Source organism: Lepidothrix coronata, unplaced genomic scaffold (genome assembly GCF_001604755.1).
Source record: "Lepidothrix coronata isolate B3197 unplaced genomic scaffold, Lepidothrix_coronata-1.0 Scaffold16, whole genome shotgun sequence".
NCBI lineage: Eukaryota > Metazoa > Chordata > Aves > Passeriformes > Pipridae > Lepidothrix > Lepidothrix coronata.
Genome location: NW_016690196.1, coordinates 8018734 through 8034846, shown reverse-complemented (window position 1 = coordinate 8034846; position 16113 = coordinate 8018734). Strand labels below are relative to the sequence as shown.

At 36.9% G+C, this 16113-nt stretch overlaps 1 protein-coding gene across 9 annotated transcripts in view; it reads left to right on the top strand.

Moving 5' to 3' along the window:
- KIF6 (kinesin family member 6) overlaps positions 1-16113 on the top strand; it is a 163770-nt gene that overhangs the window by 121988 nt on the left and 25669 nt on the right. For 8 of the 9 annotated variants that reach the window (XR_001873445.1, XR_001873447.1, XR_001873446.1 and 5 more), the window contains one exon: positions 3255-3305. Coding sequence is in view for 5 of the 9 variants with exons in the window: in XM_017806658.1 (XP_017662147.1) it covers positions 3255-3305 (51 nt within the window). In the remaining 4 variants the exon portion in view is untranslated. Of the gene's footprint in view, positions 1-3254; positions 3306-16113 lie in introns of those variants that run through there. The other variant, XR_001873448.1, reaches the window with a different exon arrangement.

The window sequence follows — 16113 nt, the reverse complement described above, 5'->3', positions numbered from 1 at the left end:
ACTGTCAGATTTCAAATTGGATTAAAACAAATTGAAAGATTAAATAATATCTGGCTAAGTCTTGGTATGGAATTATAGTCAGGTGCCTCATGATACCACCATGTCCTCGGAATCAGAATTCCTTTTTGGGCTACTTTTCCCGTTACAATTACAGTTTTTCCCCAGGAAGTTTTCTGCAAAATGAAGTTCAGTTTTTGCTGCCTTGAAAAGGCAGTTTGGACTATGTGAATTGGAAAAATGTCACCTTTCTGTTTCTATTTAAAGAATAAAAACTCTTGCTAGAAGAGTGCTGACGCTGGATTTTTATTTTTCTGGCCAAAAGAGAAGTTTTCTTTGGTTCCTCTCTGACTACAGGTGGTCTGGTTCCAGCTTCTCCTTCTTTCACAAAGCTGCCAAATTGAAGAAGGACAAGGTTTCTTGCAACATCATGGTCCATGTCATGGATGGAGCAGTAGTGTACAAAGGCTAGAATGAAAGGGGAGAGGAGCATTTGGGACAATTTCACTTCTGACTGATCTGAGAAAGCTTGCAATAGAAGCAGAACTTTTGCAGCCTCTGTGGTTTCTATCCCAGCTGTGTTGAAAGTGAATTCTACATAATTAAAAGTCAAGCCTCTTGGCTATAATCATTTAAAAACAGTCCCCATGTTCTTGTGTTTCTACATATTTGTACTGATGGCAAGCTGTTATCTATCTGTTCGATCTTACTTTCATTGACTTGTTTGCCTTGCTTTTTTCAGTTGACCTCATTGCCACTTGAAATGCAAAACATTTAGATTGCTGATGATCTGTGTCTAGCAAGGTTAAAGAAGGAGAAATAACACCATATATTGACAGGATTGAGAACTGTATGTCACCCTTTTTTTCAGTTGGCTCTTGATGAACAGCATATTCTCACTACTACAACCATTTTTATCATATGACAATGGCAGCTGCCTTTTGCACCTCACAGTGCATAAGAAAGAGAGTTTATAAGCTCTTACATGAAGATAAATATATAGATAGCTTTCTGAGGCACCTCAGTTAATTCATTGAGATGAATCCCAAGATTACTACAAATTGTTTCATGACTGTCTCATGGCTCAATATTGAGTAACATCACGCTGTGTGATACGGTGCAATAGAATACAAGGATCTAAATATCCAGAGTAGCAAAAAGCAATTTGAGGGAATAAATAGCACATTTAATCACATTGTACTGAGTATTGACATCAACTGAGTTGCTTGATAAAGCTTTCAAAGCACAAATATGGTGAGCATTGATCATTTAAAACTGCTTTTGTTGGTAAAAATTATTAAGGGGATTTAGGTGGAGGATTTATTTGTTTGTTATAGCAGGGGTAGATGAGGTTAGTTATTTCACTTAATCTCTTTCTCAGTAGCTGAAGGCTTTTCTTAATTTTACAGCTAACTTTAAGTACAGAAGAATTCATTGGTTTAAGTAAAAATAACTAAAAAGAATAAAACTTCCTCTGCAGAAAAATATAACTCTGCAATATCTATTTTATAGTCAAGGAGTAGGTAGGGTGCTTTGGTTTGTTTGTTTCTCTATAAATATTCAAAACAGCAAAACTTTACTGTTACACTGTAATGTATTGCATACAATATCATTTCTACAATGCTACTAAATACTTTACAATTATTTTCATAATTCCCAAAAAAGTTTAATTTGTCCTGGTTCTTTTGTGCTCACAGAATAGTCTAATTCTCATGACCTGTGAATTCTAAATGTCTTTTTACATTCTCTGTTTAAGCATTTGACAACTGTTAATGAGTTAATTTGCTCTGATTAGTTTATTCTGTAGGTCTTCACTTGTAAGCAAAAGGATATTTTTAATTCAGAATGCATGCTAATATGATGTAGATAATCAGAGGTCTGGGGAAAAAAAAAGTGAATCCTGCGGATTTTTTTTCTTTCCCTGGTATCCAGATGTACAGCTTAGTAAAGATTATGAACAAGTCTCTGCTTAGAAATGGTTTTAATTTGAAAACTTGAAAGGCATAATTCCATCCTCCCTCAGAACACATGCACTGCTGAAATTGTGCATTTAGCATTATGTTTTTCCTTTATTGTTTTCATTAAGATCTATGAATAGTGGCTTCCCATGTCGTAATTTAATTATGGTTTGGAATAATTGGTAAATTGAAACAATATCATACAACAGGGTGAAAATTGATAAAAGAAGGGTAAAGGTGAATTATATGGGGCATGGAAGCCTAGTTAGAAATAATGAGATAACGAAATTTTAGTTAATTTGAAAATCAATGACCTCTACATTGTGACTTATGCTGAGTAGTTGTTGTGGTTTAGGAACTGTACTCCCCAATTTAGTGCCCCCACCAAGACTCTCCAAACCACGCACCGCTCTTTCTCTCACTCCCCTGCTTTCTCCCCCTTCCCCACTGCAGCAGGTGGAGAGGAGAATTGGAGGCACAAAAGGCAAAGATCACGGGTTGAGATGAGGACAATTTACTGGAAACAGCAATGAGATAAGAAAATGAACACTAACAGCAACACTACTAATAACAGCATACAAGAAAGGAAAGGATTCATGGTAACAGGCAATACTGGTTGGCTCCCTCTGCCATGTTTTCTCAACTGGAAAGAACCCCTTCTCCCTGGAATAGAGTCCCTTTCACACCATCCCGGCAAGGACATGAGGTGGTATAGAGTAACCTATGTGTCCTAGCCATGCCCCCTCACAACTACTGCAAAAATTAACCCTGTCCTGTCTGGAACCAGGACACTAGTAGAACTTACAGAAGCTCTAGCACGTGAGATATTTAAAACTGGGCTAGACAAACAGGAAAAATGGACTGTAGGGGACCAATTTTTCACTGGCAAAGATGCAGACTCGTGACCTAATATCTCCTTTCCACCGTTAGTGCCTGTAAGTCTGTTTGAAAAAATACTTGGAATTCTCTATGTCTTTTAGTCTCACTTGGATTTCTTTTGTATCTAGCAACATCAGATCATTATCCTATCAAAGTGCTTGACAGTAAAGTTTTCAGTTTTCAGTTTTTCTTACTGGACAAATTTAAATCTTAGGATATGTAGAGTCGCATTGTGCCTACTTGTTTACTTGCAGTAGAGAGAAGGACAGAACTCAGAAAACTTCCTGTCCCATGGGTCACAAAAAAAAAAAACCTAAAATTGGCCAGCAACACAGGGAATTTCAAATGATGGGAAAGCAATGACTTCATTGATTTTTGACATTTTGAATTCTAACTATTTGCATTTTGTGTCCTTTACAGACTGTCTGAAAGGAGAGATAACCCAGAGGCACATTCAGAGAGCAGCTCTAGGTAAGACCATAACATTTCAGGTATAGATAGGATGAATCTGCTTATGAGGCAGGTTGTATTTTCTATGACAGTTTTTGCCACATTATTTCTGCAATATCCATGCCATAAAGAACATGGACTCTGTGAACTTTGCCTGAAATTTGACTCTAAAGGCATCTTATTTTATATGTGATGAGAAAAATAATACGAAATTCTTATAGGTTTTGGAGTTTGGTTTCTGATGAGTCTAATTTGAATTCCCATTAACAGACATTGGTATGTCCTGAGACTGAGCTAGTAGCCATGTTGCCACAGTCTGTCTAACATCCTTTTTAATTTTTCTCGTTCTGAGAGGGGCTGAAGGCATTCACAGGTCATTTCTCTCGCGTCTAGTTATAGGAGTTGAGAAGTTATTTCTTACGGTTTCTGTTGACACAGCTGTGAAGCTGAAAGTGTCTATGTAAGTTGTTCATATAAGTGTAAAGTCATCCAAATTTGTTTTAAGATGCTTAAAGCTGACTCCACTGACTTTGTACTGAAACAGCCTAGGAGTGTTCATATGAGAATTCCACTTCTAGGACAATAAACTTCATCTAAAATTTGACAGAAAACTGCTGTTGCAATAACAGTTTAGATCCCTCTTCATTTAAATTCATAAAAGAATCCCAAAATGTGCCTTCATAGACCTTCTTCGCATAAAAGATGGAGCTAACTCAGACCAGATTGCAGTTGATGCATTTATTTCTGTGTGTACATAATACAGAGAACATTATTTGTCTCTTAGTAAGAGGGAGAAAATTGAGGGACTTTCTTAATCCCAAAAGTCAGGCAAGTAAGTTACTGCAGAAAAAAAAATAGTTTCTCTTTCTAATTTACCCATACATCTCAAGCTTTGTTGATGATGTTATTATTTTATACCTCTATCCCTTTTTATTTTGATAATCAACACTGAAAATTAATGTTGTCCATGTCAATAAAGCCTAGGAGTTAAACTCAAGTTATTTTGATCAGTATGAGAAGGGGAAATGAAGGAGCTGCTGATCTCCCTGCTATCCGGTGACAGGACACATGGGAATGGTTCAAAGCTGCATCAGAGAAAGTTCAGATCTGATATTAGGAAAAGTTTCTTTACCAAGAACGGGCTTCCTAGATAGGTGATCAGTGTCCCATACCTGACAGGGTTTAAAAAGCACCCTCCCCTCCCCTCCCCTCCCTGCTTTTCATAACATAGGTAAGCATAATTTTTCATATCCTTACAAAATGCCATAGTAGTGACTTCACCAGCTATACATTTACATTGTAAATATTCTATTAGTATTCTAAAATGCAACAGGCTACCCATGCATTTTTGCCTTTTGTTTTAAGCACTGCTGTCTGCCTATCATCACAAAGTCTGGACTGCACAAATTATTTTTCAGTATTTTCATTATTCTTTTAAATACTCTGGTTATTTAGACTTAATATTTATTCTATGAGTTGGGGAGTATAATTTGCCTGCCTGTCTTTTTGAGTGAATGTTCTTCCAAGGAGTAACAGGTGTCAAGTCTCCCAGGAACTTCTCGACAACCAGAATGTCATCAAGATACTTTTACTGAAAACTGCGTGGTAAAAGTTCTAATTAAGAGTCTGTTGAAATCCCAACAAGAAATAAAACACACCATTGTTTCAATTAGAAACCAAGTTAATATCTTCCAGCTGCCTTTTTTTTTTCCTTAAAAAATTTTATGGTTAAAACTCTTGAAGAAGCTATTCTAGTTGGATTTTAAACAGTGTAGATTTGTTTCCCTCATGGCTGTGCTTAAGATGTGGATTTCTTATTGAAGGAAAACTCCACTACTAAGCCCATTGCTCTTAGCTGTCTTTTTTAAAACACCATATGCTGGAAGTTCACAAAGGACACAAATAGATGGGAGGTTTCATCAGAGACAAGGGATTGCTTCATGTTTGTCAGTACAGAACCAGAAACATTGAATATTTTGTGCAAAATTGCAAGATTCACTCTTAGGGTGACTTTCATCTTTATTAATTATAAAAATACTTTATTATACAAATAACTTCTTTTAGTTATCTTCAGTGAGATCTTTCAGAGTAACATGCTTAAAAATATTTTCAGGCAGGACTTAAAATTCCTTTTTCATGACTAACTGCATTTTTAGGTAGGATTTAAAATAAAATAATGTATACACTCCTTAAGTATTCACAGAGTGAAAAAATTGCGTCATGAGAATGTTACTGGGTGTAAAAGATAGGAGGAAAGGGAGGAAAAAATTGCTTTTCCTGGAGTTTGCAGTGTTGTAGAAGAAATGTAGGGGTTTTATTCGATTCTAGTGAAATATTAAGATGCTTTTAACTAGCATTTCTGTAAAATACAGGACCTGATTCTCCATTTTCTTATTCCAGTTTTGCATAGATAGAGCATGACTGCAAGCAGGCTAGTGTAACGTTATTGCCAGCACTGGGGGGAGACTGAATCCTAAGCTGGACCTGCCTGATGACATAGGAAATCCTATGATGTATTGTAATGGGAGGATGCTTCTATGGGGATGTAGTCATGTAGCAAAGGTGTGTTTTGTACAATTACTTTCCATAACAGAAGTAACTGTGCTATGACTTGCACAGTTTTGCTTATTCAACTACATCTTGAGTAGAGGCCTCTGTTGGGTCAACTCTGGAAGTTAGGAAGTACCCTTGAACATACCCTTGACTGATCTGTCCATATCAGCAGAAATATTTAGTAAATCTACAAGTCCCCCAGGCTGTTCAGTCAGCTTCAAGCAGATTGGGACAAAGCTTCATGCACAGAAGGATCATCCATTATGTGCAGTCTGAAAAGTTTCCTAAATTAACATGAACGTTAGTCTGCGACCAGTGGTGCAGCATCTTCAGCACAGCATGCCCCTCATCACTGATAATTACGGGTAGTTTATCAGTTTAGTTGAAATGGAGTTTTGCAGCTTTCCATTTCAAATAATTTTCTTTTCCTCAGGTTTTCCGTGAGACTCCCTTCTCTTTTTGTGTAAGTTTTGAAATCTGGGCTAGTAGCAATTCTTGCTAGTAGCAATCCTTTCTTTTGGAATTCTCCTGAAAACATCAGAAGATGGGAAAACCTTTCTGCTTCTGGGGAGGTTTGTTGAGACTAAATTACTATTTAGCTCCACTTTCTCTGTACAGCTATTTGAAATGAAAAAAAAGTAGGAGAAATGTGGGTCTTTGTAAGGAATCTGCATCCTTTGTATGGATTTCAGCATTAAGGTGCAGTTTTATCAATATTTTATTAAAAACACAAAAAACAAACAAAACCTCCACTTGTTTTTCCTGGTTTTGTAACTTGAGCTCTAGAAATAAGATTCTTTATTTCTAACATTATTCAAAGAGCTCTTCCAAAGTTCTTTTTTAAGCAAAATTCCTTTGATAAAGCCCATTCCTCATAAAAAAATAAAATGACTAGGTGAGTCAGAAATAACAGATATATTTGAATCCCTGATATTGCATACCAGCATTTGACTTAGTATGGCAAATGCCTGAGAGCAAGGCTTTTGGCATTTTTTTTTTTATATTTGGATTTGTAACACATTTGTTTTAAGCAAAAATAGAAAAGTTTGTCCTTATCTTTGTACCCTCTGTAGCCTTTTCTATATCATCTTCTCCTACATTTTCAAAGCTAGATACCTGTTCTAAAGGTATTAGTATCAGCTTATATCCTTTATCTTGCCGTGATGGGTGTTTCTTTATAGCGTGTTTCATTCTGCTTACTCGCCTTTCCTTGATTAGAAGTAAAAGAACATGATCAATACCGGAATAAAACAGGGACAGAAAGTGCTGTATAATTAATGTATCAGAGTACTCCTGCAGGAATATTCTAGCCAGTGTTAGGAAAGAATTTCAAGAAGCGATTCCTCCAGTACTTGTGGTGCTGTCACTACCATATATCCCATCTATACCTGATGGAAAGAAAATATGTTGTTTGACACATTTCTGTATATCTGAAGAGTTAGAATGGGGAACTGCTGCTCCCAGTTGTCCAGAGTGTTAGCTCATAGAATCACAGAATGATTTGGGTTGGAAGGGACGTTTAAATATCATCCAGACCAACCTTCCAACCATGGGCAGGGAGAACATCTTTCACTAAATCGAGTTGCTCACAGCTCCATCCAGTCTGACCTTGAACCTTCCAATGTGGCCCATACCACTAGAAAAGTTGATCCACTGGGGTTTGTATCTGGTATATAAGTGTATGATAGTTCTCTGCAACCATTGCAGCGTTTTACAGATATATATAACATTAATTAGACTAATAATTATAACTGTCTTGAACTCATCTGCTGTGATCTGTGTCAATGGAAAGCACATCTCACTTCCAAACCGCTGTTTTGCATCAGAGTTGATCTGTTATTTAAATAAATCCATATTTAAATAAAATGACCTTGGTTTCTTTCACTTCTTTACATCTTGTAACTGAGATGACATTTAACATTTTTTATATGAAGCAGAAGATTCTTGATCTGTACTGATGCCATGAAATGAAGAGACACAAGTGTTTTCAATCAGAAAATGACAGAAGCTGACCAAACTGGCAGTTTGTGTTTTCCCACACAAATCCAGCACAGCCCATGGAGAATAATAGATGGCCTGTTTCAAGACCATCATTCTTGGTGCTGAAAAATGATATCTTATGTATGGGCTAAATAAAGCACTTTAGAGAAATAATCTCTTTGAAGTCCAGAACTTTAAGGGGGTTTTTTGTTGGGTTTTTTGTTTTTGTTTTTGTTTGTTTTTTCTATGGGGTTTTTTTTGTGGTTTTTGTTTGGTTGTTTGGTTGGTTTGGTTTGGGTTGGGTTGGGTTTTTTTGTGGGAGATAAAGCAACATGTCCCCAGTACTACTAATCATCCAAAGGCTAAAGTATACCAAAGAGCAGTGTATTCAGTTTGCAATAGCCTCAGAATAAGGGAAAGATTTCTCTTAACAAATCATAATTTTGATATGCACAATGTTTCTGTGTGTTATATTCTTCTATACATTTGTTGTTCAAATGTCAAACAACGGTGGTGTTTTTTGTAAAAGTTCCCTGTACTTGTGCATGCAGGGAACTTATTTTATTCCTAGGGTGACCTCTAGTGGTCTCAAGGCCACCGTTTTTTAGTGATGGGTTTGATTTCTTTAGTGTATTTCAAAGAAAACAGGAATTCTGAGAGTGACAGAAAGCTGGTAAGATTGTGCTTGTTAAAAAGGATGATGATTTTCCACTGTTGTTAAGACAAAGATACCAATAGCAAAACTTGATGAAAATTCAGAAACCAGTACCTCTTGGCCTTTTTTAAAAGTTTTACTCTGACAAAGATAAAGCTGCTTTTGAATTTGCTTTGTAGAATTATTGTAGCATATTAAGTGCTTTTAGAAATATTTACCAAATCAGTTTTTAAGCAAGTGCTTGAAATATAAGTAGTTATAGAGGATGTTACAGGTAGATTAGAGAAGCTTGTTATTGTAGTGTATTTAAGTCATTGCAGTTATTTCAGATTTGTCTTGGTGGGAAAAAGCATAGACTTTAGCCTGTGGTAACTGTGAAGTTAGACACCATAACAAACTTACTCTCTTGGTTTTGCATGCTGTTTTGTGCTTCAAGTCAGCACAGTTAATGGCTAAAACTATGAGCTCTTGAAGAGCTTTTGTATTTCTGTATCTACCAAGTCCTTCTGTAAAGATGTTCACAATCAGGAAAAAGAACCATGGATTCGAAGCAGCAGCTAAACAAGCAACAATGATTTTTTTCCCACAGTACCTGAGGTTTCTTCTTAGGTAATATGTTTTGGGGGTTTCTCACTATTACATTGGAATTAAGTTTAAAACTGTAAGAGTTTGCACTGTAAGAAGACACTTAGCAGGTTTTTCTAGGTACAGTGCTAAATTCTAGAGACAGGCATGAGTTTTCCCTTTCAATCTGTCTTCAAGAAAGAGAATATTGCATCTTTACTGGAAGTCTTTGCAAATATCTCCTCTTGAACTGTCAGAGAAAATTCTGAGATTACTTGTGTGTTCCTGTTAAGCTTCCCATGTGACCCACTCAACTTCAGCTATCATAGCTCAGAAAAGAGCAAAGACATCTTTGGATCAAGCAATATTTTTATTAGGAGTCATGAACTTGTAGCACAGCTATTCAGTTCTCAGTTTTATTGACACTGACTTAGGCATTTCACTGTTGTTGGAACAGCTTGCAGTCTGTTAGCTTTCTTGGAATAAGTATTTCTTCTGAAATACTGAAAAGTTCAATGCAAATTGCATTATTATTTAGAGACTCCTTCTGGTTTCTAGCAAGTAAGCAAGGCAGAATCTGGAGATAAAGCTCTCATTCTCTAGTTTGATCTCCTAAATTAAAATATTAAGATTCTATGAGGATGATTACACATTGAAAGAGGTCATCAGAAAAGTTTGTAGGATCTCTGTCCATGGAGTTTTTCATGACATGTCTGAACAACCTAGTCTGATTCAGTTTTCACTAAACTTTGAGCAGTAGCTTGGACTGTGCAGCCTTTCAAGGTCCCTCCCACCCACAATGATTCTATAATTCTAAGACAGGACTTGAAGTGGAGTGAGCAAAAAATCAACTTGGTTCTATACATACAGGCTACTGATTCTAGGCCTAAGCTTGTTTGCTTTAGCTTCAGTGTATCTTTGAGTAGCCTCTATTGGCTCTAAAAAGTTTGTAGGAAGTTTAACTAAGGTGCTGTAAACTTCTTTCTTCCAACCATGTCCAGTGGGTATGTTGGGCAGCTTGACTAGTTCTGTATCAGTCAAGGTTTTCTCTGTGAAAGCTCTCTGAAATAAACAAAAGTTCTGTAATCTAATGAACTATAAACAACAAATGGAGCTCTTTCACATCTGTATTTCTTTGAGTTTTTCAAGGTAGTGGTCAAAACTAGAATAGCAATTTCTATCTATCTGATCATATAAAGGATAGAAGGAATGAGAAATAGCATGGCTAATGTGACATCCAGTGTTTCAGAACAATCTTTAGATCTTGTAACAAACTTCTCCCATTTTACTTTTTGCTGAAAGAGCCAAAGGAAATTAATTCACTGCTTTTCTGCTCAAAATTTTTTGCATATTTAAGATCACAGAGAATAATGTCTTCAGATAAGTAGCTATTAACAATATCCTACAAATGTGCAGAGGTTGGATATACTTCTCCAGATAAGAATCTTATGCATAAGTTGTAATTGTTTCTGGATATATCAGGATTGTCTCTTCTCAGTATATGGTACAGAGTAATTAATCCAACAGCTACCAGAACATCAAACTCAATGTCCTTTCCCTCACAAGTCATAGAAAAGAGCTGAATTATGAGAAATCCCTAAATACCTCTTTATTTCTTTTACCTTCTTGAACTGGTAGCCAGCACAGACAGCCCAGCTGTTCTGCAGCTGCAGCTGATAGGTGTGTGCATGGGAAGACCAGCAAAAGTGCAGCACTTGATGTGGGATATGAGTGTGGCCAGCAGGGATAGGGGGTCCCAAAACCATAATCTGGCCCCTATAACTGCCCAAGTTGTACATGATCCTAATCAAACACATATGCTAGAACACTGAACAACATCAAAATGGATCTTAAAGAATAACATTCCTGGTGACATGAAATCCTATATTGGAGCTTCAGAAATTTTCTGGAAAACTCATACAATATTTTAAAAAGCATTCAGGAAACTGTTTTAGAGGACCAGTGGAGTAGCCATGTGAGAGAGTGGAAACAAAAATTTCTATAGTACTTTTGTCTTTGTTGTACACTTAAGTGAGGTGAAGTCTTAACACATATCTCTGCTATTTGCACAGAAAAAACCACCATATCCATGATAAAGGGTCTTCAGGCCTAAGACCTTTTGTCTTCCTTGGGCCAAGAGTTAAACTAACCATTTTACAGTGCAACCCCATGCTCATAATATATTGATTTCATCAATAATGGTGTGTCTTTTCTTTCTGTTTTCTATTTTATCTACTTCTCTTTTGCAGATGAAAGGACTTTTACTAATACCTTGTAACAGAAAGATCAAAATTGTTCAAACTGATGCTGCCACATGCATTTATTTGGTTGGTATTCACTTCTTGAATCAAGGTCAAAACCTCCTTTATTGTCTAACTTGAAGTTACACATCAGTTTCAGGACCCACCTATACACAGCTGAAACAGAAGCAGTGAAGTATAAAAATGTATGTTTATTTTTCTTTAATATTCTTGCAAATTAGGCTGCTATAAATTTAACATACAGTCCAAAATCAATGCTTCTGTGCATTGTCATGAGTGTTTGTACTGACAACCACAGACAGAGTTCTACAGAGAATGCAGGTAAAACACCCCTATATTTAGAAAACATTAGGCCTATTGAATTGATCCCACAGTTGCTGCATGCACTGAATTCCTAAATGTGACCTGCAAGTACAGGATTTACTGTGCATGGCTGTGTATATTCATGCACAATAAGGCTGGCACTTCTCAGAACTGAGAATTCCCAGCAAGAAATATGGATGCCCTAAGCCTCAGTATTGCTTCCGTGCTCTGTGACACTCAGCATCACTGCACCTGGGTATTTCTTATTCGTAGGAAAGTTGTGCTATATTGTTCTCAGTCAAGTTCTTATCTTGACCAGGCATTACTTTACAAAAGCTGTGGTGGTGTCTTACTGCAACTGCAGTCTGCATATTGGTAGTAGAGTATTCCTAATGTCTCAGGTTTGTGATAAAGAACTGACTTCAGAAGTATTTTCCATCCTTTTCTTTCAAGAAGAGCATGACAAAGCTTAGCAAAGAGATTTTTTTCCCATGAAAGCTCTTGGATGTTGTAAAAATTAATGCTTACAAAGCCTCAAAGCTTATGGGTGACAAACAACACCCCTTCTTAGGAGGCAGAGAAAGATCATTCAAATATATCAGGTATGATTTTATCTAATATTATGAACAAGATAAATGATGCAACAGTAATCTCATGTAATCAAATGGTAAAATGTATTTATTAAGTGTACGCAAGAATCTGAGTTAATAGGGGGTTCCTGGCTAAGACCCAGCTGTGTTACCATTCCACTAGATTAAATGGCATGTATAGAAGATATTAAACTTGAAGCTGCTTTCCCTCCCCCTCACCCCCAGTATATATACAAGTATACTTGTATATTTGGAAACCAACAGAGAATTTTTAGCCACGATGGTTTCAGAAACTTTCATGGCTTAAGTGCAGCTGATGTGAAGGTAACACCTTCTATTTTGTATGCCATGTATTTTGAGGAGCAAATTTATAGATGACTAGTTTCAAAGAAGCAACTTGAGGGAATTGAAATGTGAGTCTGTATTTAGCCAAAACAGTTCACTGATATGGGAAAAAAAAGGTCTGCTTTACAGGTGTACATTGGAAGTTAGTTAGTTTGAGCCAATATCAGGCCAGTAAAACAATAAACAATGCAAAAATCCAAACCAAAACAAAAAACAAACAGAACTAAATGCAAAAACAAAACGAAAACCAGCATACCAATGGACTCTTTTAATAAATTCAGTGATTAAAATCAAAATCAAAATCTAGAAAATACATGTCCCCAATCCCCTGTACATTCATTAACTTGTAAAATGCTGGAAATAGGACAGTTTGTTTCAGTGTATTCTCAAGACAAATTGGCTGAAACTTTAAAAAATCTTTTATATTAGGGTTAAGGAAATTGCTCTAAAACCCACAATACAAACTCATCCAGGCACTAGGATATTTTCCTCTCCTCCTGGATTGGATGTGCATACTCATCTTTGATTTTGTATAAAGTACACACGTGATGCCCAGTGACAAACATAGGCTGACATGGCCTAGGGGAGGAATAAAAAAGAAAAGGAGGGCAATTACTTGTAAGCTGATCCTTAACGATGGATGGGTAGTTCTGTTTTAAAAAACCAAATGACAACATATGGTCCAGTTTGAAAGCACTAAAGCCCGAGTTTGCCAAAAGCTCCAAAGCTGATAAAAAAAGCAGTAAATATGTTAAGGGATACTAAAGTGAATTCTAAATTTGGTTACTTCAAGTGACTATAAATTTAAGCAGATAAACACAAGACTATCTAGTGAAAAAATGAAAATATTTGACTGCAAAAGTACAGCTGGAGGGCAGGGCACAATGTTATTTGAGGCACAAGACAATAAATCCCTAGGAGTTTGACTTCTGGGATACACTCAGGTCGAGAAATATACGAGTGCCCCAGAGAGTATAAAGTTCAGGGTCACAGAGAGTTTCTTGCAAAATTTTCTGACTCTAGACAAGAATCTGCCAGAGTATTTCATGTTGTTGCCAGCTTGCAGTAAACCATGGTGATAACACTTGGTATCTCATGCTAGAAATAGTGTTTTTCATCCATGCTTTCCATATTGCTTTACAATAGTGATCCAGTTAGCAGGTGCTGTAATTTCTTTCTGGTACTGTGTGTTTTGGTGATGTGGAATGTGCTGTAAAATTTACTACTTCCTGTGCTCCAAAATTGGCCCTTTCATTAGAATGAAATAATTATATCTTAGAATGCCTCTTAGCAATTCTTTATGCAAAAAAAGCCAAAAATCACAAACTTTTATGATATGAACTGTCAACTCATGCAGAGCTCACCTTCCTCTGTAAGCAGGCAGCTGGTATCAGTTGTATCCTGCTCCTCACTTTACCAAATGGGTTGTATGTGAAGATGAAACAAAACCAGTTAGCCCAAAAGTAAGCATAAAAGTTGCTAGCTATTTCATTACCCAGCATAGCACTGTCAAAGTCTCTTCTTTACATCTTGTGACCTCAGTATTCTTTAAAAAGACTTCACAATTTAGGATTCATAATTTTTGACACTCAGCTGTATGTGCAGTTATGCTAATGTAAAGAAACTAATACTCCTTATCAGTACATTGCTGACTACTGACAAAATAACTCTGTTGTATAGAATTGGATGGAGGTATGCCAACAGAACCCCCCCCTAGTATATACAGAGCCAATGTTTCCTAAACATGCACATCATACCTCCCCTGCACCCCTGAAACCTGAGTCTGCGTTATCCAGGATTAAATTGCAGTAACTCCATTTGTTTCCCAGGAGAAGTCACTGGGGCACTAAAAGTGCGTGTGGTGTTACACATCAATTGAATGGCTCATCTCAGCTGATGCACTGAAAGCGTAGAGTGAGACTGTACAATCAAGTTTCATATGACAAACTGTCAATCAATGAATTAAAAGTCAACCCTGAGTGAACAAGGAGATACCACTTTGTGTTCTTCTGTGCAGTTGCAGAAAAGATATCTGATAATTAGTGCTTCGGCAGTAGCATCTCTACTACATCTTGTAATGTATTGCAGAATTTTTTAATTTATAAGGGCAAAAGTTGATGTGATTTTTCAGTGTTTAGCAATTTGCATGTACTTCCTATATATGTGGTTAATAAATGCTTTCTGTTCCTGCATGGAAAGGCAGAAATATACAATAAAAAGAAACTCTTTAGAGGAATAAAAACCTGGAGCAAAAAGAAAATATTTCTTCTTAGGTATCTGAATTAATTTTTTTGAGTAAATATTATGCTTTTTATTCACTCAGTTGTCCCTCTTATGTTATTTTAAAATAACTGAGCCTATGTACTGAAGAACATTAACATTAGACAGGAGCCAGTAACCTCTGCCTTACCTTCCTCACGTCAGCTGTAGCTGAAATTGCCTGGACTGGTAAGAGGAGAGGGGTGTGAGGCAGCAGCAGGAGCCCAGGGGCAGAAAGAGGCCACTGCAGGGATTCAGGAAAGGTAAAGAGGAGAGGGGAGAAAAGAAGTAGAAGGGAAAGAGGAGAAGGCAGAAGCAGCAGAAAACATAAGAGTTGAAGTACAGTCCACCAGACCTTAGATGTCTTTTGCTCGGAACATCAGGAAAGAGCCATGTGTATGCTTGTATATATTACAGTAGGTAGATTCAAAAAGGTTTAGTCTTTAGAGCAGAAAGTTATTCAGTTAACAAACACATTGTTGCAAGGAGCAGGCATAAGAAAAAGCTGAAATGGAGACTGTAGCAGCTTGGGAAAAGGCACTGGACATCTTACAAAGGAGTGCCCCCGTAGGCATGTCCTGGACTTAATTTACCACTGGATTTAATCTGATACTGTGATCAGATCTCTTCTGCTTTTGTGACACGAGCACAGTGATGGATGTCTAAGTTGTAGCCATTTATCCAATGCTGGTTTTGCTGCTGGGGCCCCATCAGCTTGCAGTATACCCATTTCTTTCTGTTCATGAAACTGTGCTGCTCACCTTGCCCATAGCTGTGTTTCTGACTTTCATCACTAGCTGGAGATAAGGGGTGTAATTTTATTCAGGGGTGGAGATGATGGGGCCTGTTTATGATAAAGGTTCTCATCTCATATAAAAGGCTTTATTATTTCTGAAGGTAACTTGCAACCAAATAATCCCTTCTACAGCATGTAATCAGCAGAAGAAAAACATTTTTCATGGTGTTTTTATGTATGAGTGACAAAATTCTGCCTAAGTTTTGCTGACCTTTCAGAGCTAACGTATAAACATTTTTCCAAGTACTAGATGTCCTAATAAATCAAGGAAGGAAAGCTATATTATGGCCTTGCATCACTCTGTAATGACTAGAGGAATTTGGTGATGTTTTCACGTAGGGAAGTCCTCACTTCAGAAACAGTATTAACATTTTAAGATGATACAGTCTTCCACTCTGTATTATTTCCCTTGCTTATAAGGGGCTGGAACTGCTACCTCCTGAACTCAGACAGTGTTACAAATTGTGAAAATAGGACAAATGCACTTCAGTGTTCTCAGAAGAGTCCCCTTTAACCACTGCTG